Source organism: Salmo salar, chromosome ssa06 (assembly GCF_905237065.1).
Source record: "Salmo salar chromosome ssa06, Ssal_v3.1, whole genome shotgun sequence".
In the NCBI taxonomy this organism is placed as follows: domain Eukaryota; kingdom Metazoa; phylum Chordata; class Actinopteri; order Salmoniformes; family Salmonidae; genus Salmo; species Salmo salar.
In genome coordinates, this window is record NC_059447.1 from 40,910,301 (window position 1) to 40,923,608 (window position 13,308).

At 50.6% G+C, this 13,308-nt stretch overlaps 1 protein-coding gene across 1 annotated transcript in view; it reads left to right on the plus strand.

Annotated features, from left to right (window-relative positions):
• Positions 1-13,308, plus strand: part of LOC106607294 (inactive phospholipase C-like protein 2) — a 101,690-nt gene that overhangs the window by 48,649 nt on the left and 39,733 nt on the right. Inside the window, exon 2 of the mRNA XM_014204112.2 lies at positions 10,711-13,200. Within this exon, the coding sequence (XP_014059587.1) occupies positions 10,711-13,200 (2,490 nt within the window). The remainder of the gene's footprint in view (positions 1-10,710; positions 13,201-13,308) is intronic.

Consider the following 13,308-nt stretch of genomic DNA (forward strand, 5'->3'; position numbering starts at 1 on the left):
GATCTGAATGAAAGAAATAATGTTATTAAATACTTTTTTCTTTACATAGTTGAATGTGCTGACAACAAAATCACACAAATAATCAATGGAAATCCAATTTATCAACCCATGGAGGTCTGGATTTGGAGTCACACTCAAAATTAAAGTGGAAAACCACACTACAGGCTGATCCAACTTTGATGTAATGTCCTTAAAACAAGTCAAAATGAGGCTCAGTAGCGTGTGTGGCCTCCACGTGCCTGTATGACCTCCCTACAACGCCTGGACATGCTCCTGATGAGGTGGCGGATGGTCTCCTGAGCGATCTCCTCCCAGACCTGGACTAAAGCATCCGCCAACTCGTGGACAGTCTGTGGTGCAACGTGGCGTTGGTGGATGGAGCGAGACATGATGTCCCAGATGTGCTCAATTGGATTCAGGTCTGGGGAACAGGCGGGCCAGTCCATAGCATCAATGCCTTCCTCTTGCAGGAACTGCTGACACACTCCAGCCACATGAGGTCTAGCATTGTCTTGCATTAGGAGGAACCCAGGGCCAACTGCACCAGCATATGGTCCCACAAGGGGTCTGAGGATCTCATCTCGGTACCTAATGGCAGTCAGGCTACCTCTGGCGAGCACATGGAGGGCTGTGCAGCCCCCCAAAGAAATGCCACCCCACACCATGACTGACCCACCACCAAACCAGTCATGCTGGAGGATGTTGCAGGCAGCAGAACGTTCTCCACGGCGTCTCCAGACTCTGTCACGTCTGTCACGTGCTCAGTGTGAACCTGCTTTCATCTGTGAAGAGCACAGGGCACCAGTGGCGAATTTGCCAATCTTGGTGTTCTCTGGCAAATGCCAAACGTCCTGCACGGTGTTGGGCTGTAAGCACAACCCCCACCTGTGGATGTCGGGCCCTCATACCACCCTCATGGAGTCTGTTTCTGACCGTTTGAGCAGACACATGCACATTTGTGGCCTGCTGGAGGTCATTTTGCAGGGCTCTGGCAGTGCTTCTCCTGCTCCTCCTTGCACAAAGGCGGAGGTAGCGGTCCTGCTGCTGGGTTGTTGCCCTCCTACGGCCTCCTCCACGTCTCCTGATGTACTGGCCTGTCTCCTGGTAGCGCCTCCATGCTCTGGACACTACGCTGACAGACACAGCAAACCTTCTTGCCACAGCTCGCATTGATGTGCCATCCTGGATGAGCTGCACTACCTGAGCCACTTGTGTGGGTTGTAGACTCCGTCTCGTGCTACCACTAGAGTGAAAGCACCGCCAGCATTCAAAAGTGACCAAAACATCAGCCAGGAAGCATAGGAACTGAGAAGTGGTCTGTGGTCCCCACCTGCAGAACCACTCCTTTATTGGGGGTGTCTTGCTAATTGCCTATAATTTCCACCTGTTGTCTATTCCATTTGCACAACAGCATGTGAAATGTATTGTCAATCAGTGTTGCTTCCTAAATGGACAGTTTGATTTCACAGAAGTGTGATTGACTTGGAGTTACATTGTGTTGTTTAAGTGTTCCCTTTATTTTTTTGAGCAGTGTATATATATATATATATATTTTTTTTTTAATTGTCCGATTAATCGGTAGTGGCTCTTTTTGGTCCTCCAATAATCGGTATCACATCGGCGTTGAAAAATCATATTCGGTTGACCTCTAGTCTGGGGGTGCTTTAGTGATTGTAAAGTGGGAGATTTCTACAGGGTAAAAGGGATCTTGAAGAAGGAAGGCTATCACTCCATTTTGCAACGCCATGCCATACCCTGTGGACGGCGCTTAATTGGAGCCAATTTCCTCCTACAATAGGACAATGACCCAAAGCACAGCTCCAAACTATGCAAGAACTATTTAGGGAAGAAGCAGTCAGCTGGTATTCTGTTTATAATGGGGTGGCCAGCACAGTCACCAGATCTCAACCCTATTGTGCTGTTGTGAGAGCAGCTTGACCGTACAGTACTTAAGAAGTGCCCATCAAGCCAACCCAATTGTGGGAGGTGCTTCAGGAAGCATGGGGTGAAATCTCTTCAGATTACCTCAACAAATTGACAACTAGAATGCCAAAGGTCTGCAAGGTTGTAATTGCTGCAAATGGAGGATTCTCTGACGAAAGCAAAGATTGAAGGACACAATTATTATTTCAATTAAAAATCATTATGTATAACCTTGTCAACGTCTTGACTATTCATTTTGCAACTCATTTCATGTATGTTTTCATGGAAAACAAGGACATTTCTAAGTGACCTCAACCTTTTGAGCGGTAGTGTATGTCTGTTAAAACTGGAACAGTGCTGCTGAGTTGTGGGTTTGGATGGCTTCACCGAGTGGGATTTCTTCTGACTGGCTTGCTGAGATTCTGTTAAGACAGATTTTCTCATGAACAACTTCTGCGTGGGTGTCACGCCCTGACCAGGTGAACTCGGGTATATTGGGTCAGGGTGTGTCATGTTAGGTATTTTTCATTGGTTTGTGTTTGGTTTACGTTTTAGCCTTGTGTAGGCTCTAGGTGGGTTATTTCTATGTTGGGTTCTGTCGATTCCCAATCAGAGACAGCTGTCGCTAATTGTCTCTGATTGGGATCACATTTAAGTTGCTGTTTTCCCCACGCTGTTTGTGGGGTGTTGTCTCTTTGTTTGAGCACGTAACGTATCTGCATTTTTTCTTGATTTTTGTGTACATGTTTAATTCCAGTGTGTTGAATAAACATGTGTTCGCTCCCAGCTGCGTTTTGGTCCGCTTCCTCGTCACCAGGCGACGAACGTTACAGAACACCCCACCGAACCAGGACCAAGCAGCGGGAGGAAAAGGAGCGCGAGAGATGGGCTCGCGAGGGGAAGGAGTTCTGGACCTGGGAGGAGATCATGTCGGGGAAAGGACCCTGGCGGAAGGATTCCCAGGTCGAGGAGGTAAAGCCAGCCGGTAGACGGAGTCGCAGGCGGCGGTCGAGGAGGCCCGGAAAACACCCCCAAGAAATTTTTTTGGGGGGGCTAATGGGGTGGTCCGGAAGGGCAGAGGAAGAGCCCAGGCCACTGCTCTCGTGGGGGATGACGGCGGAGGAAGAGACGAAGATGATGAGGCAGTTGATTGAGGACCTGCAGAGGGAAGATCTGGAGGAGGAGCCATGGTATGCGGAGTTGCGCGCTGTGTCGCCAGTGCGCCCGCACAGCCCGGTGCGTCCGGTGGACATGCCCAGCACATGCCGTGCTAGAATGGGCATCCAGCCAGGACGAGTGGCTAAACCGGTTCCACGCTTCAGGTCACCAGTGCGTGTCCCCAGTCCTGTCCGGCCCGTCCCTGCTCCCCGCACCAGGTTAGTGGTGCGTGTCCCCAGTCCTGTCCGGCCCGTCCCTGCTCCCCGCACCAAGTCAGTGGTGCGTGTCCCCAGTCCTGTCCGGCCCGTTCCTGCTCCCCGCACCAGGTTAGTGGTGCGTGTCCCCAGTCCTGTCCGGCCCGTCCCTGCTCCCCGCACCAGGTTGGTGGTGCGTGTCCCCAGTCCTGTCCGGCCCGTCCCTGTTCCCCGCACCAGGTTGGTGGTGCGTGTCCCCAGTCCGGCCCGGCCCGTTCCTGCTCCCCGCACCAAGTCAGTGGTGCGTGTCCCCAGTCCTGTCCGGCCCGTCCCTGCTCCCCGCACCAAGTCAGTGGTGCGTGTCCCGAGTCCTGTCCGGCCCGTCCCTGCTCCCCGCACCAAGTCAGTGGTGCGTGTCCCCAGTCCTGTCCGGCCCGTCCCTGCTCCCCGCACCAGGTTAGTGGTGCGTGTCCCCAATCCTGTTCCGGTCGACGGCTCCGCTCCGGAGCCTGAGCATGCCGCTCCACAGTGGTCCAGTCCGGGCCAGAGGGGTAGGGTTAAGGTGAAGGCGGGGGAGAGAACACGCCCGGGGCCAGAGCCTCCACCGAGGGTGAGGCGCCCACCCGGGTCCCCCCTCCTAATAGACTTAAGTTTGGTGCGCCGGGAGTACACGCCGTTGGGGGGGGGTTCTGTCACGCCCTGACCAGGTGAACTCGGGTATATTGGGTCAGGGTGTGTCATGTTAGGTATTTTTCATTGGTTTGTGTTTGGTTTACGTTTTAGCCTTGTGTAGGCTCTAGGTGGGTTATTTCTATGTTGGGTTCTGTCGATTCCCAATCAGAGACAGCTGTCGCTAATTGTCTCTGATTGGGATCACATTTAAGTTGCTGTTTTCCCCACGCTGTTTGTGGGGTGTTGTCTCTTTGTTTGAGCACGTAACGTATCTGCATTTTTCTTGATTTTTGTGTACATGTTTAATTCCAGTGTCTTGAATAAACATGTGTTCGCTCCCAGCTGCGTTCTGGTCCGCTTCCTCGTCACCAGGCGACGAACGTTACAGTGGGTGAGATTCAAACTCACCATGTGAGACTCTAAACTGCCTTCATGTGAGAGATTAGCGAAACAAATACCAGAATGTTGACACTGGCTGTGTGAATCTCTCTCTTCCTCTCTCGCTCTCCTTTCGCCAATCTCTTTCCACATCTTTCCTGCCTCTCTGTTGCGTTTTGCCCTTGTAAAAGGTGAGTGATGTAGGCTGTAGCTGGATTCAGGTATCACCCAGTGTGTGATGGTGATGAGGGAAAGGGGAGGTTGGGTAATGCCTGCATGGTGTGGTAATACCAGATCAGTGGAGTCTAACCCCTAATGACCTGTCACGGTGCTGGGACATGCTGCAGGGCTCACCTCACCGGCCGCTTTGCCCTGTCAAATCCACTAGGCTTATGGCTGTCTGGCTCCTCTGCCTGTATGTACTGTATGTATGCAGGACTGTGTAGCGTAGCCGGAGCCGTGACTGCTTGTCCCATTGTGTGTGTCTGTGTGTAGGCTTTCATGCTCTGATCCCTTCCTCTGCTCATCTCCCCCATGAGTCACTGTGTGTTTGGAGAGATAGAGAACGATGACGTCATCCGCTCTCCTCTGTTCCGCTTTTCTTCCCTTTCCCCCACGGCCCTGTGGTGTGTGTTATTCATGGCTCCAGCTAGAGTTCCATGGAGTTCTTCATGACATTCTACTTGTTGCAGAGGATGTAGTACAAGGACTTTAGCAGAGTCGTTTGCTCTATTACTAAGCAACCCAGACAGGCCTGCCGGTGCAGTGGCGTTGTGAATGGAGCAGTAAGTCCCACAGGAAGAGATAACCATCCCTAAGGGGACGCAGTCATCACTGTCCTATTCAACGCTGTGGATTCAGCACACTGTTGGCTTTCACACTCTAAAGGCCTGTGCATTGGCATGTGGCAGCAGCCTTATCTATCCTGTGTAGAGATGTGTGTTATTTGAGTGGATGAGCTGTTTGTTTGTGTATGTAAGAGCAGTGTGCAGCTCCACTGCCTCTCTCTCCGAGCAGCCCTGTGTAGCCATGCTGTAGTGGGAGAGGTCAGGCAGACAGGCCACCCCCGAGGTCCTCCACAGACTCCCATCTGGCCCTGGGGAGGGGCAGGCAGGGCCAGGGCAGGCCTGATAGGGCTGCATTCCTACAACGATACGGGCTGGGGGAGGGAATGATAGACTGAGGGTAGGAACACATCAGAAAGGTATGGGCGATTTGGAGAGGAGCTAATGAATTCTGATCATAGTGATGGATAAAGAAGTACATATACCTTGCAGCAACCTCCCAAGTCTTCCCTATGGGAGGTAGGCACCATCATAAGGTTCATAATATGCAGTTAATGGGATATTTAAGCAATAAGGCCCGAGGTGGTGTGGTATATGGCCCTTAGCCATGGTATATTGGCCATATACGACAAACCCCCAAGGTGCCTTATTGCTATTATAAACTGACTTGACTTTCAGCCAATCAAGTAGACATTTTATGTCAAACAGGAAATATCTTCAACCAGATCTAGCAAACCTGTACCCGCTACAGTGGACCTCACAAGGTTTGTCACACTGATTGTCTTCAAAGTTAAGTGAGGAGCGTTCTCCACGTCGGACCTGTTTAAGGGTTAGCGGTAGTCAGACGAGCGTGTGACAGACAGACAGGGTTGATGTGAGGAGAGCGGGTGAGACGCTGCCCTTCACAGGACGATGGGGCCTGTCTCACAGCCTGCCTGTCCCCATCAGCGTCACCCCTCCATCAGGCCCAGTCATAAACCCCCCTACCCCCCATCCCCACCCACCCCGACCCCGCTGGGGCCGCTCAGCCGCCTTCACACACGGTTACCAAAATACCCCCGTCGCAACAGCAACAGCAGCAACAGGTGAGGGAGGCGAGATTTGGCCAAGTTAACCTGCAGCTGAGCTGACCACCAGAACGGGGATGGGACTAACTGACATCTCTGCCAGGAAACAGCCTGGAGGGAGGGGTGAGAACATGAAGCGAAGGGGTGAAGGGGAAGGGGTAAACAGAGAGAGGGGATGTGGAGAATGGAAACGGTGAGAGAGAGACAGAGAGAGGGAAACAGACAGAGCGGGGGAGAGAGAGATGCATGGATGGGTTTATTGGTATGTGCATTGTGCATGGGTCTAGGAAACAGGAATTGAAGATTAAACGGAAGTGGCCGAGAAAAACATGTGAAGGGCTGTGGTTTAATTGAACAATCGAACAACAAATCCCAAAGTTCTCCAACCATCTCTGGCAATCAATGCAGCTCATGTATGTTAAATCAAGATGAAAACGCAGCAAAACAGTATCTGTGTGACAATTCAAATGTTGCAGTCCACACACCCACACCCAGGCATGTACACACAGATCCCACACACACACACCTTCTGTGTGCCTGCTTTAATGTGATGGAGGGAGATCAGAGAGCAACAGCTTGTCCTGCTGAGCCCTCAAGCTAATTATAATTTCATGGAGGGTCGGCTAATGAAACACAAGATTACCTACACCCTTTGACCTTTAGTGCTCACAGCACTTCCCAAAAGGAGGCAGACCTGGAAACAATCTCCCATGTCCAACACTTCGCCTCCTCCTCCCTCCTCTTCCTTCTATCTGCTTTCTGTCTGAGAGAGATTCCCTCACGCACACACAGATCCTCAGTGCACCAAGCAGCTCAGTCTGGTGGACTCTTGAAACAGAAGAAAACGACAAGGTGTCAGTTCTCCTTTTGGTACGGGACTAAAATAGACTCTCTGAGTCGCCGTCTGTAGTTTTCTTGTCCCGTGAAGAAGCCAAATGGGGAGGGACTTGGAAGCCAGGGTGAGGTTAAGAGTCCAGGATGGGGGTGAAATGTGATCTCGTAATTATTGCCCCCTGCGTCATCGATGTGGGCACTAGGGGGAGAGAGGGGAGTGTATTGGAGGAAAGGGAGCAGATGGAGGGGACGGGGAGCCCATGCAGGGTGGGTGGTGGTGTGGTGGTCTATGATGTTGTGAACTGCATCCCAAAGGCACTCTATTCCCAATATAGTACACTGGACCCTTATCAAAAGTAGAGCACTATTTTGGGAATAGGGTGTGATTTGGGACACAATCTTACTCCCTCTGTGAAGTGGTTCACACAGCCCCTTCACCTCTATATCCCCTGTTAGGCTGGGGGCAAGTAGCCTAGCGTTGGGCCAGCGTTGGGCCAGTAACCGAACGCTTGCTGGTTGGAATCCCCGAGCTGACTAGGTGAAAATAAATCTGTTGATGTGCCCTTGAGCAAGGCACTTAACCCTCATGTTCTCCAGGGTCACAGTCAATAATGGCTGACCCCTGGCTGTGACCCCACTCTCCAAGGGTGTGTCAGGGGGAGTGGGATATGCAAAAAAAACACAGTTCCAATTACACACGTGTGAAATAGGACAAATTATTATGATTCTTTTTATTATTGTACCACTGATGTCTGTTGAGTGAGAGTGAAGTAGCGCTTCTCTTCCCTCCAGCTGAACCAACAGACCGTCTAGGAGGTGGTTCATGTTTTACTCCGATGATTCCTGCCACTGTTTCGCACAACAACTGTATGCAAATGACCAAGAATTTATTGGAAAGGGGGAACGAAAAACAAACACCTGCATTTATCCTTCCTTAGATTGTTTATGGCTCCCATGACACTAACCCCGTGGTGGGGTGCCCTGGTAAAGCCAAGGCCTGTTTTCGCTGTTGACTGGAGCCTGTTTTGTTTTTTTACGCCTGCTGTGCTTACCCTTTGATCTGGGTGGTCTGTGTTCAAGTCCACAACACTCCATCTGTTACTGAGACGCTTTAACATGCTGCGCTGAGAATCCATAACGGACTAGGCATTTAATTATTTTCAACCAGGGCTAATACCTTCTGACTTCAAAAGGTTGAAATTCAATGATTTATAAGGTGTCCGCCCACTCTGCCCAGAGTGGATGAAAACGCGCTTTGGTGAAATTCCACTTCCTTATGTTATAAAATGTATTTTACCAAGACAAATATGTTCTGAGTTGTTCAGTGGGGTCTTTCCCTAGCATATCACTAACATTATGTCCAAGAAGTCGGATTTTGTAACCTAATACATCCCATAATAAGAACTGAGCTCTGTTGACAAGGTGGTGCTGCTTTGAGAATTATACATGTTGTGGTGGCCATATGAAAAGTTGTTTCCGTGGGTCTCAAAAATAAACAATGAACATGACACAAGCTGAATTAAATGTTAAAGGCTTTGAAAATTAAAAGCTTGCGTTACACTCAGTGCTCTGTTGACATTTCACAGAGATGTGCTTGTTTTTCTGAGAAATCGTGACGTCACATCAGGCACATCAGGCGTCGTCTGCTACTGCCTGTCAGGTGTAAGATGGATGGCTTTGCTCTGGGGGGGATTTATCAGGTCTATACAAGCATCTGCTGAGGTGAGGAGGGGCATACATACACACTCCTGGATGACCCTGTTACCTTATTCCCTCCAAAAACACAAAGTAAAGTCTCAGAGTTTAGACTTATTCAAATAGAGAGGATTCACAAAAAGTTCAGATTCACAGACAGTAGAACGTGAGTGAGCTAGAATGAGTATCTTTCCTCCATTTAGTGTCATGAAAGATTTCGGAGCTCAGTTAAGTCGATGGCAAGTGACAAACCGATAGCTCATTATGTCTGATTTGCCTTCATGAAAACCTCTTACAAGTCGATTTACACTTTATCTTTCAGTAAGGAGATGTACAGATTCATACACATTTGGAATAGTTAGTGTCACAGATGTCATTATTCCCTGTGTGTGTGTGTGTGTGTGTGTGTGTGTGTGTGTGTGTGTGTGTGTGTGTGTGTGTGTGTGTGTGTGTTATCTCACTCCATCTTAGTACACAGGTCCAACAGGGATATTGGGACAATATCTACTATACTGTACAGTGGTAGGTCTGAAAGCCAGTTACCATGAAAGTTTCCCCATTTCTTGGCAGGAGGTATGGAGCCTCTTTGCCTGTCTCTGTCTTTCTATTTCTCTCTGTTTATCTCTCTCTCATTATCTCTGTCTCCCCAGTCTTATAATATAATCTGTAAGGATCCAGAGCTGCCCAGGAGTTACTGAGGGAGATAAGACTAATTAGAAGTGCACTGGGCTCTGCAAATATTGCAGACAGGCTCTGCTAGTGCCTGTTGTCTGCCTCTAAAAAAAGAAATGAATATACACAGTTAATTCATTCCCCCTCCTGATAAGTTTTAATGTCACGTGCACAAGTACAGTGAAATTCCTTTCTTGCAAGCTCTTATTCTAACAATGCAGTAATCAATATCCGTAGTACTATAAAATAAAGTAAAGTAGAACAAACCACACGAGAAATAAAAATAAGAATAAGAAGAACACGAGAAAGTAAGTAAGTATTGGTCAATTGCAATATGATATTTTTGTGTGTGTGTGTGTGTGTGTGTGTGTGTGTGTGTGTGTTGGAGTGTCAATGGGAGTGTGTGTGAGTGAATGTGTAGAGTCCTGTGAGTGTGCAATAAGAAAAATAACAAAATCTCTTTTGCAGCTCTATTGTAGTTTGAAAATTTGTTTTGAAGGCCCTTAGGAGTGTTTGAGGAATTAAACTATTGAAACATTAGCCAAAACAAAATGGTATCCGCTGTCTCATTGCCCTATCATTAAACTGAGTGCTGCACTTCTAAACGGAAACAGTCCTCGTACGGCCTGCATTATATTACCATTTGTCTTGAGGAGAGACCGTGGGAGCCTTCACCACGCAGTTAGTTACACAATGTAAACTGGGAGCTGAATAATCAGACAAGGAAATATACATTTTAAACATGCATCTGATTATCATCCCAAAGGCCAATGTCTTTGTGTTGCACAATGTTATGAATCTGTTAAAAATAGCATCGATTTTGTTATTTCTTCCGGCGGTCAGGTGTCAGAGCAGGCACGGCATGGGGCGTCCATGGCACTGTGCTGGCACTAATCACCAAGCCTCCGGGGGCTTGGCTTGGTGAGGGGTGAGCAGGGGAAGGAAGGGGGCGGCTGCGTGAAAACACAAATGCCCTCCATAACTGGTCTTCTGATGACTGGTTATTAATGCCTGCTGTCAGGACCAGTGTGGTTTAGCACAGCCCAGAGGGAGGTAAATCAGATCCATCTTTACCTGCCAGTAGCATAGGGACAGTCTGTGTTGAAATTTTGTGTCCACAGTGTACACATCCATCCACGTAGGTATAAACTCTCCTTGCGATGAAAGGACTGCTCTGCTCTGTCTCCCTAGTTTTTGACTCTGCTGGCTTATGTAATCAAAGTTATATATCAGTCTCATCAATCTGTTTTATGTGGATGTGTTTGGGAAGAGAAAAGTCAATGTGTTGCTAACGCGCTCTCTCGATCTCTCTCTCTCGTTCACTCTCTCCAGGATGGCTCCAAGCAGAGGCAGGTGAGGCAGAAGAAGACTGTCTCCTTCAGCTCCATGCCCAACGACCGTAAGATCAACAGCACAGCCGCCTGCATGGCCTTCATGATGGAGGGCTGCGAGATGAAGAAGGTGCGCTCCAACTCGCGCATGTACAACCGCTACTTCCTCCTTGACCCGGACATGCACTGGCTCCGCTGGGAGCCCTCCAAGAAGGACTCAGAGAAAGCCAAGTTGGAGATCAAGAGCATCAAGGAGGTCCGTCTGGGGAAGAAGACCCCTGTGCTGCGTAGCAATGGCCTGTCCGACCAGTTCCCAGACGAGTGTGCCTTCTCCATCATCTACGGGGACAACTATGAGTCTCTGGACCTGGTGGCCAGCACGGCTGATGTGGTCAGCACCTGGGTGATGGGCCTCCGCTACTTGGTCTCCTATGGGAGGCACACGGTAGATGTGGTTGAGCCTAGCCAGGCCAGCCTGAGGACCTCCTGGATCGGATCGGTGTTTGAGCTGGCTGACATGGAGAGGAATGGCCACATCGACCTGTTCAGGGCCACCCAGATCATCAAGGGGCTCAATCCGGGCATGAAGGAGTCCCGGATAGAGCTGAAGTTCAAGGAGCTCCAGAAGGCCAAAGACCAGTATGGGGAGGACATTGACATGGAAACCTTTGTGGAGGCCTACTGTGAGCTGTGCACGAGGCCAGAGATCTTCTTCCTGCTGGTGCAGTTCTCCAGCAACAAGGAGTACCTGGACAGCAAGGACCTGATGCTGTTTGTGGAGGTGGAGCAGGGCATGGAGGGAGTGACGGAGGACATGTGCCGGGACATCGTCCAGAAGTACGAGCCGTCCGCCGAGGGCCGGGAGAAGGCCAGCCTCTCCATTGATGGCTTCACGCACTACCTCCTCTCCTCAGAGTGTCACATTTTCGACCCCCAGCACAAGCGGGTGTGTCAGGATATGAACCAGCCGCTCTCCCACTACTACATCAACTCTTCGCACAACGCCTCCCTCCTCGAGGACCACTTCTGGGGATCCTCCGACATCAGCAGCTACATCCGGGCCCTGAAGATGGGCTGCCGCAGCCTGGAGGTCATTGTGTGGGATGGCCCTGACAACGAACCTGTGGTCTATGTGGGGAGCTCGGTGGCATCTCAGCTAGCCCTCTGCAAGGTCTTGGATATTATAAACCAGTATGCATTTGAGAGCTCTGAGTACCCCCTCATCCTCTGCCTGGTGACACACTGCTGCATCCCCCAGCAGAGGGTCATGGCCCAGCACATGAAGAAGATCCTTGGAGACAAGCTGTACTTGGATTCCCCCAGCTCAGAGGACCACTACCTACCTTCCCCAGAGGAACTCAAGGGTAAGATCCTGCTGAAGGGCAAGCGGCTGCCACCAAACTACCCCGAGTCAGAGGGGGAGGTGACTGATGAGGAGGAGGGTCTGGAGATGTCCAGGAGGGTGGGGGCAGATGATAAGGACCATCTCAACGGCCTTGGCTGCAAACGGCTGAGGCTGTGTAAGGAACTGTCGGACCTGGTGTCCCTCTGTAAGTCAGTGCAGTTCAGGGACTTTGACATCTCCAAGAGGGATCAGAAATACTGGGAGATGTGCTCTTTCAATGAGGTCGACGCCAACAGGTTCGCCAACGAGTTCCCCGAGGACTTTGTGTGCTACAACAAGCGCTTTCTCTCCAGGGTGTACCCCACTCCGATGCGGATCGACGCCAGTAACATGAACCCCCAGGACTTCTGGAAGTGTGGTTGCCAGATTGTAGCCATGAACTACCAGACCCCGGGCCTGATGATGGACCTCAACCTGGGATGGTTCAGGCAGAACGGGAACTGTGGCTACGTGTTGCGGCCGGCCATCATGAGGGAGGAGGTGTCATACTTCAGCGCCAACGCCAGGGAATCCCTACCAGGGGTGTCCGCCCAGCTTCTCCACATCAAGGTGATCAGCGGGCAGAACCTGCCCAAGCCCAGAGGCTCCGCTGCAAAGGGAGACGTGGTGGAACCCTACATCTATGCGGAGATCCACGGCATCCCGGCCGACTGCGCCGAGCAGAGGACTAAGACGGTCTCTCAAAACGGAGACAACCCCGTCTTCGACGAGAGCTTTGAGTTCCAGATCAACCTGCCGGAGCTGGCGGCGCTACGCTTCGTAGTGCTGGACGACGACTACATCGGAGACGAGTTCATCGGCCAGTACACAATCCCCTTTGAATGTCTGCAGCCGGGCTACAGGCACGTCCCCTTGCAGTCGCTGACGGGGGAGTTCCTACCCAACTGCACCCTGTTCGTACATGTGGCCATCACCAACAGAAGGGGAGGGGGCAAGGCCCACAAGAGAGGCCTGTCGGTGAGGAAGGGCAAGAAGGCTCGTGAGTACACCTCAAGCAAGACCACCGGTATCAAGGTGGTAGACGAGCTCTTCAGAGCATCCACCCAGCCTCTGAGGGAAGCCACAGACCTCCGGGAGAACGTCCAGGTAAAGTACCTAACATTCATTTTATGTACGAATTTGTATAAATTATTATGAAGGAGCATTAAAGGCAGGTACTTTCCCTTGCATACATTACATCTGGAAATGGCATCA